This window comes from Pelmatolapia mariae, linkage group LG18 (assembly GCF_036321145.2).
Source record: "Pelmatolapia mariae isolate MD_Pm_ZW linkage group LG18, Pm_UMD_F_2, whole genome shotgun sequence".
NCBI classification, from domain to species: domain Eukaryota; kingdom Metazoa; phylum Chordata; class Actinopteri; order Cichliformes; family Cichlidae; genus Pelmatolapia; species Pelmatolapia mariae.
This window is the reverse complement of record NC_086243.1, coordinates 11,995,013-12,003,779: the sequence shown is the minus strand read 5'-3', so window position 1 is coordinate 12,003,779 and position 8,767 is coordinate 11,995,013. Positions and strand designations below refer to the sequence as shown.

General features: G+C 41.5%; 1 protein-coding gene across 1 annotated transcript; it reads left to right on the top strand.

The window, feature by feature from the left end:
* Positions 1 to 261: 261 nt before the first annotated feature.
* On the top strand, positions 262 to 6,240 carry cnn2 (calponin 2). Its single transcript, XM_063462567.1, has 7 exons — positions 262 to 443; positions 3,036 to 3,157; positions 3,300 to 3,366; positions 3,700 to 3,837; positions 3,938 to 4,054; positions 4,747 to 4,893; positions 5,482 to 6,240. The coding sequence occupies exons 1-7, from the start codon at positions 387 to 389 to the stop codon at positions 5,785 to 5,787; spliced, it is 954 nt and encodes a 317-aa protein (XP_063318637.1). The 5' UTR covers positions 262 to 386; the 3' UTR covers positions 5,788 to 6,240.
* The last annotated feature ends 2,527 nt before the right edge of the window (positions 6,241 to 8,767 follow it).

The following is an 8,767-nucleotide window of genomic DNA, read 5'->3' as shown; positions in this document are numbered from 1 at the left end:
CACCTGTATGAAATTGCGCTAAATATTCACTAATAACCTTTTTCAGTTAGTTTGCATTTAAAAAACACAAAACAAAACAACCCCCCCCCCCAAAAAACAAAACAAAACAAAAAAAAAACCACACCTAGAAACTTCGGAGAGTCATTTCCGGGACGGACTGTTCAGGGGTGAACTATCTTGATTCGTGAATCAAGACTCTTTGACAGAAACCGTGGGAGCGCTCTAATTGGCGGCCGTAAAAGAGAAAGGAAGTATTTAGTTCACTCCGAGGTTTCATTGGAAGACAAACTCGAAGATATTTTAGCGCAGTTTTTATCCTCAAGTCGGAGTCTCTTTCTTTTATTATTGTTTGCCACTCTCAAAGGAAAAATCTCAACACTTTGAAAATGTCTTCCTTTAACAAAGGTCCGGCTTATGGGTTATCCGCAGAAGTGAAAAACAAGGTAGGTGGCCATACTTTTCTCTCCGATATAAAGTTAAGTCGCATTGAACTTTTCTCGCCTTCTTCATTGCGCTTCTCTCAACGCGAGAATCACCTGGCCTCCATTTTAATGTGGCGCTCAGGTTAAAAGGTAATCAGCGGGGGTAAAAAGGGAGTTTGAATAAAAAGATTTAAAACTATATTTTATACATATATATAAGTCGGAAAATGAATAAATAAATAAATGGATAATTAAACTCTGGTCGAGTGTGACTAGTTTGCAAAGAAATAAACTGCGGTCTAGTTAGACACCTTGGACCTCCTTAGTCCCTCTCCTCGTGCAGGAGACTTAACTTAAAATCACACCATGGGCGTTGTCCCTCTTGGCAAACAAGCATGTCGTTGTGGCAAAAAAAAAGAAAAAAAAGTTACCCCCGTTTCCAGCATTTTCCTCCGCCCGTGCAGCTCTCTGCCCTGCGTTGTGACCCGCATTAGTAGATAATGTAATTGACTTGTTAGCCCTCGGATTGGATGCCACCGTTCTCATTGCTTCTCTCTGTGTTCTTGTGGTTTCTGCAAGAATAGTTTCCCCACTTCCCCTCGTGCGGTAAGGTGTAGCGCTGCTCTTCGTGCTTTAACTTTGCTCTCCACGCCGTGCCAGATCAGTGCAGGGACAAAGCCTCTCTCCTCCTCAGCCACTCACTCTGTGAAAAATCAAGGTGTTGACTGACACCCCCTCCGCAAGTTCTGGGTAATGTGTAACTTTATTGATTGGGACCTTCATGAGGAAAGCAGCTCGTTTATTTGGACACAGCCGGATCGAGTTAAAACCTCAGAGGTAACAAGCCTGATCACGTTGGCACATCACTTTTCACCAACTTTCCTCCTCCCCCCTTTTTTTAAGTACTTTAAATGTGTCTTACTGTCCATTTCGTTGATATTGGGAAGCAGACTGCTACTTTTTCCTTTTTTTGGTAATCTTTCTAACTTCGTTCCTTTATATTTTTTTTCTCACTCAAGTGTTACAGCTGATCCGTCCTGGAGATCTGTCCTTAGCCTTCTGTTCATTCTCTTGACACCCGCATATAAGGGCACTTTAACTTACCTCCACCTCATCCCCCTCCCCTTCTGCATTCTTTGGATGTACCCTTGTATGGGGGAGAGGGAGAAAGAGAGGGTCGTAACCCCTCCCCAGACCTCTGCAGAACAACATGTGGCTGACGTAAAGAAAGCATGCAGATTTCCTCTGTCCATTACCACAGGCGTCCTTGAAGGAGGAGAGAGAGGGGGGAGGGGGGGTGTCTACTAAATAGAGTGGTATTTCCTGCCGTCAGTGACGTAGCTCACCCTTAAAATGTGAGGCATTTAAGGCTTTTAAATTCCACCTATCCCCCCCCCCCCTCCTTACAAACTGATAAACACAGACAGTCTTTGTTTGTAAGATTAATCCCCAAACTCACACTGATACACTGCAATAACTGTTTTATTTATTTATCTCAGTGCACATTCATTCATCGGCTCGGCACACAGACACAATCCGGCGCCCTTCTCGCTTCATTCAGCTCCCTTTATCCCAGCACTGCGGGCTGAATTCCTCGCGTTCAGCTTGTCGCTGGAAATTACATCTGTGTCGGATTCCTTGCGGGCAATTAAAACGGCCAGTGTTGTCTTTTAATATGCGGATAACTGGATGAAGGGAATTTAATTAGAAGACAGGCATTCCTGAAGAGCGCAGCCAGCTGTGAGCTGTGTGCGGCCTGCTTCTATGTAAATAGTAGGTTACTTTTGCGGTTTAGTTTCCCATTGCCTTCGGGGACAGGGAAAAATTGTTGGCTGGTTGTGAGTTTGCACGCAGAACTTTTTTTCTTCTTCTTCTCTTTCACTGGAGGAGGAGAAATGCTGACCTGTTTAACTCTTAGGTCACTTTTCTCCATTTGTCCGCCTTTCAGATTCAGCTCATGAAACTGCTGTTTGTTTACGTGACCCCGATTCTCCTCCTGAGTGGCCTCTTTCTCATGCTCTGCATCCGTCGGTAAAGCTTTTAAATCAGAGTAACGCCTCAACCGTGACGCCCTCAGCAGACCACGTTAAGCCCCTTAAAACTGACGCTCCCTGTTCTTTCTACAGCAGCTCCCTTCCTGTGCCTCCGGTGACTTTGTTACAGTTTACCAAACAGGATATCCGTGTGTGTTTCTGTGGGGGTGTGTGTGTGTCGGGTCATGGTGGAGTCACCATTTATGAGAATGAAATCTGACAAACTCTGTCTGTAGGAGTCGGTCAAAGTGAAAATGTGGGGATGACCATGGAGCCTGGCCTCATGCAGTCACAATAAACCTTTTAAAACTAACAACAACTAAAACTGAAATCTTCGTGGTGTGTGTTTTGGTTATCATCACCTCGGTCCTTGGTGTTTGCGTGGCTCTGTTATCAGCAGCTGGAGAAAAAAAGAATTCTTATATCTTAAGAGTGTTGAAGTGGGAGGTCATTGAGGACAGGGCGAGCTATTCCACTGCTGACAAAAGAAGCTGATGTGACTGCATCTATTGTTCTTCAAAAGAGCCACCCACTTGGTTGCAGAACACACATGTGACCTCTGACCTTTGTTACCAACTAGATTGCACAGAAGTACGACCCTCAAAAGGAAGAGGAGCTCAGGATCTGGATCGAAGACATCACCGGCAGTTCCATCGGCCCCGACTTCCAGAAAGGCCTGAAAAACGGAGTCATCCTGTGCGAGTAAGCAGAGCCTACATCAAAGTTCTGTCACGCTAAACCGCCAGGGCCTCTATCATCTGTTTTTAATATGCACACAGATCTGGAAAGCTCACTTTCTTTCTTTCTTTCTTTCTTTCTTCCCCGTTCTTTCTCTACTTTGCAGGCTTATTAACAGACTGCAGCCAGGCTCTGTGAAAAAGATCAACCAGTCAGCACTGAACTGGCACCAGGTGAGTTTGTCTGACACTTATTTTAGCTAACTGAGGGCGCGGCAGACTTGTGAGCAGGAGCACTTCATTGACGCTAGAAGTGCAGCAAGCAGTTAGACTTGCCTCTTCCCTGCATTGTGCTGAGGATGTCAGTGCACTGAATCACGCTACGTCATGGCTATACTTGGACATTAGCAGTGTTGCTTCTGCTTTTATCTGAAACTGGTTTCTTAATAGTTAGTGCTTATAAAAATATTTGACTGCAACTTGTTAATGAGAGGATACAGGCAGAGAAATAATCGCCCGGCTTCAGCTTAAAACCTGTCGCGCTTGTTTACTTTGGTGTGGCTTTAGCTGGAGAACCTGACAAACTTCATCAAAGCTCTCACAGTGTACGGCTTGAAGCCCCATGATATCTTCGAGGCCAACGATCTGTTTGAGAATGGCAACATGACGCAGGTCCAGACGACTCTGCTCGCCCTCGCCAGCATGGTGAGTCTCTAAAAACGTCACATCACATGACAAGTGGTAGTTTTTTGTGGGGAATGATCGCAGTTTAATGAGAAATCTTCTACACCGCCTTTTCTCTCAGGCCAAGACCAAGGGCTGCCAGTCGCGGGTTGACATTGGCGTGAAGTATGCGGACAAGCAGCAGAGGATGTTTGACGATGAGAAGATGAAGGCTGGACAGTGTGTCATTGGCCTACAGGTACAGTTTTCAGTGTCAGTAATATCACAGGACTGATGCTCTCAGAGTGAAACTCGGGGCCAGGGCTTTAGAAGGAAATGCAGACAAGGGACTAAACTTGATTCTTTTTTTTCTTTTTTTTCTTCCTGAAATATAAAGATCAAAAAATTAGAAATAAGATTTTTTTTTTTTATTTTTTAATTTATATATTTAATTTATTTATTTTAAATGATCTGATCATTCTGGCTGCGTTTTGACAGGCGGGCTACGTGCTCGCAAAGCTGAACTCACTGCGGCAAGTGGCGAAACTGTTGTGAAAGAAGGCTTTGTCATGATGATCTCATGTTGAGTAGCGTTCTTCTGTGCGAGAGCTGCACATTGTCACTGATGCTTCAAACCTCCCTGCTTTCTTTTCTTTCCTTCCCCCTCCATTACCTGGAAGGGTATCAAGTAAACACAAGCACTTCTCAAGCAATGAAGAAATACTTTGACTGCAATTTGAGAGCGGTGCAAATATGAGGAACAGCTTAGTCAAAACTTTTAAAAACACGTTTGGTTAGTGTTGCACCAGTATCAACAGTCCCACGCTTGCTTAAAACAATAAAATGTGAGAAATGCAGTGATGTTGTGCAACAGTTTACACCAAAACTCTTTATTGGTCTTGTATGACTGTTGATCATTTATATACAACAAGTGATTGTTCTGTTTTTCAGATGGGGACCAATAAGTGTGCCAGTCAGGCAGGTATGAGTGCGTATGGCACCAGGAGGCATTTATATGATCCCAAGGCTCCAGTCCAGGCCCCCATGGACAACACCACCATCAGTCTGCAGATGGGAACCAACAAAGGGGCGAGTCAGGTATGCATTCTTAAAGGACTGCAGCAGAAATAAGCTTCAGGACACTGGTTATGGCTTGTCCTTGGCGTTCTTTGCCTGCTGTAAACTACGGTCATGTTTGGTCTTGTAGAAAGCTGTAAACTCCTGTATTATCTAAAAGGCAAAGCTCAGTCTCTGTCTGAGCAAAGTCTTTTGTTATATTTTTGCCATAACAAATTACAACACAGACTAAGGAAACAATTTGAACACATCAGCAGAATACTAGATTAAGGATAGCTTGACATCAACATATATTCTCAGTTTATAAAAATGGTCACTTTGTTACAGTGAGTACATTAATGACATTATGGCTCTGTGTTTGTTGAAACCATGGCAGCTGCTGTTAGTGGAAATAAATGGTTGCTGGGTAGCATTTGATTTCCCCAACAGATCCCCTAATGTGTTGCTGATCTTTTCTAGATGAATGACATGTATTCTTTAACCCAGTGGCCAAATGTCTGGGGCCAGTCTCGTGTTTGCCAAGCAGGAGGAGAGGAAGGGGGGGGGGGAAAAATGCTGGGGAGAATTCCACGAAATCTGACAGTTTTCCTTTTCCTGTCTCCACTTCAGGCTGGGATGACGGCTCCAGGAACGAGGCGTGCCATTTACGACCAGAAGCTGGGCACAGAGAAGTGTGACAACAGCACCATGTCTCTACAGATGGGATACAGAGAAGGGGCTAACCAGAGCGGGCAAAACTTTGGCTTGGGACGGCAGATCTACGATGCCAAGTACTGTCCCAAAGCCACTGAGATTCCAGGTGATGAAAATGGAGCAGGTGTCGCCCGTGAATACATCCCAGATTACCAAGACGAGGGCTACCAAGGCTACCAGGAAGAGGAGCAGGTGTACCAAGATGATGGAACAGATTATTAAAAGATTGGAGGGAGCTGAGGAAGGGAAAGTGTGATTGTGTAAGGCTGGCAAGTTCTGCGAGACAGAAAGGTGGTTTATTTTTTTATATCGTTAGGATGTTGCACTTTTTTTTCTTTCTTTGTTTTTTTGTAGGCTGTATCCTCTTAGTATTGTACGAAAATGTCTCTTACCCCTGTTTGTACAAAACCATCTCTACACATATCATGACGAGCTGTATTTCTGTAATTTCTTTATATATTTGAAGTGACCACAAAAGCCAATCACTTGGCTTGGCTAGATATCCCAGGGATTTTTGTCCATGTGCCAAAGTGTGGTGGTTTTGTTTTGTTTTGGGGGGTTTTTGGCCTCCTGTGGCTTTGCTAACTCATTAGTTTCATTGAGGGATCCCAAGATTTTCTTTAAGGGCAACATAAACTAAAAGTGAAACCTTAGGGATTTTTTTTTTTTTTTTTTGTGTTAACAATAAATGGTTATGAGAAAATGCATGTTTCCATGAAAACACCAGTGCTTATGTTCCTGTAATAGCTGTAACATCTGTGTTTTAAAAGGAAAAAAAAATCCTGTGAATGAGAATGTAAACTTATTTTGTGTTAGTTGTTACTTCAGTATCTTCTTCATCCTTTCAGTATTGACACGCGGTAATCATCCGTTTTGGTTATTCTGACAGATGAGGGAACAAAATGGATTTGTTAGAACAAACCAGTCTTCTTTAAATTCTGCTATTTCTCTCACTTCTTTATTTCACTCTTTAACAGAGGAAATATTTCCTTTGTTTGCATAACCAATCTGACTGGAGAGAGGCTTGTTTTCTTTGGACAGTGGAGGAGTGGATAAAATGATACTCAAGTGAAGTTTTGAACATTCCAATCAAGAATACTGGATTCTTCTTTATTTTTCAGTGAACAATGTTTCAGTGACTTATTAGATATTGGTTGATATGCAAACCAATCATATATTTGATCATGTAAGATTATTATTTATACATGTTTGTGATAATTTTTTTTTTTTTTTTTTTTTTTTGAATGGAGGCTGTTTTGTACCTTGACATTGAATAAAATTTGGTATTGGACTATGCTGCTTTTTTGTGTGTGTTTGAATTAAGACAGACTCGATGGCCGCTCTATGTATAATGGCTCATTAATCCAAATATCTAATCGGCCAATCGCATGGCAGCAACTCTTTGAATGTGGTATGGTTGGTGGTGCCAGACAGGCTGATCTGAGTATTTTAGAAACTGCTGATCTGCAGGCATTTTCCCACACAACCATCTCTGGGTCTGAAAGAGAAAATAACCAATGTGCAGCGCTTTTTCTTTGCAAGGTTATTGTTAAATAAAACTTGATGTGAAAATGAAATTTAAATGGATACGTGATTTTGTGAATGTGGAAAACAAAAAATACAGAAGAAACATCCTTAGTATCTGTTAATTTAATTAATTTTATTACAACTTGCCTGATCTTTATTTAGACTTTTGATATTTACAGGACTGAGTCATCTGTCTTTATTATTACACCTACACTGATTCTTCGAAATCTTGCCTCTGGCATATGCCCTTCATACAATAATAATTCAAAAGATTAAAACACTGAAACTGATAAAAATGTAAAACAATACACTCTGGAAAATAAACCTGAAATTTAAAAAAAACACTATCAAAAAATAAATAAATCCAACACCACAAACTGGTTCTCTGGGCCTTGGTGATGTCAGAGTTCAAAGAATGCTTTGAATAAGAAGGAAACAGTGACTCAAATTAACCACTCATTAACCAAAGTATGCAGAAGAGCATCTCTTAATGCAGAACCTGTCAAAGCTCGAAGCAGATGGGCTACAGCAGCAGAAGACAGCACAGGGTGACACCACAGTGTACATGAATATTGTAGCTGACCATGCCCATCCCTTTTAAAATTCTAACAGCTGCTTTCAGCAGGATAATGGACCATGTCATAAAGCATAAATCACCTCAAACTGGTTTTGTGAACATGACAATGAGTTTTCTGTACTCAGTTGACCTCCACAGTAGCCAGATCTCAATCCATTAGATTGCATCATGTCAGTAAGGGCTAAAATGTCCATATTGGTGTAGCTTATGAAGTGTCCCGTGAGTGCGTGCTGGTGTCAGTTCAGTCAAATGAAACGTGTATTTAAATGCTGTTTGAATTTGGATTTACAAATTTACTATCTGCAAAAGCATAACTGATTTTATATTGACCTTGTAGGTGTGTGTGTGTGTGTCTGTGTGCATGTGTCATGGAAAGCTGTGAGACACCTACTGTCATATTAGCTGCTGTAAGTTTGGGTTTTAAATGCTCTGGCAAGTGTTTGTTTTGTCAGCAGTGCAGCAGAGCTCCAAATGGAGGCTGAGTTCAACAATCAGTGTGGTTTGCCCTTTCAGTAGTTGTCTAACTAGACAGACATTCAGAGATCGTAGATCTCTGCCAAAGTCCATGTACTATTTCACAGTTTTAAGGAAAGTGATACAGATCTGTACAAAATTGAGTGGTGTCTTCCTCTGAACACACTCTCACCAAGCTTCATTAAATTTGGCTTGGTAGATTCTGGGCTATGTTGGAGATAATAGAGTGTTCATATAGATGTAACTGTGAACAAAAAACTCATATATATATATATATATGTATATATATATATATATATATATAGAGATAGATATATATGTTTGTATACACATTTAAAAAAAACAGAATAAAAAAATAAAACTACAAGTGATTTGGTGCTATAATTTTTGAATACTTATTCACTATGAAAACCCATGCTGGGTGTGAACTTGGGCGTGTTATTTAGACTGACACATATTTTGAATTTGTGCCACAGCATTTATGTGTAACCAAGGAACAATGTATACATCCGTCACGGGTGAATCCAGGCAAGCTAAAAAGGACAATTGAAGATACAACAAACCAGGCAGAGATGACGTAATATAAGATGGGAAGGGTCATGAATAACATTGCAATAAGCAACC

Coding starts and splice junctions, on each gene's coding strand:
- cnn2 (XM_063462567.1), top strand. CDS start 387: ATGTCTTCCTTTAACAAAGGTCCGGCTTATGGGTTATCCGCAGAAGTG. Junction 3,158..3,299: donor AACGGAGTCATCCTGTGCGA/GTAAGCAGAGCC, acceptor TCTACTTTGCAG/GCTTATTAACAGACTGCAGC. Junction 3,838..3,937: donor TGCTCGCCCTCGCCAGCATG/GTGAGTCTCTAA, acceptor CTTTTCTCTCAG/GCCAAGACCAAGGGCTGCCA.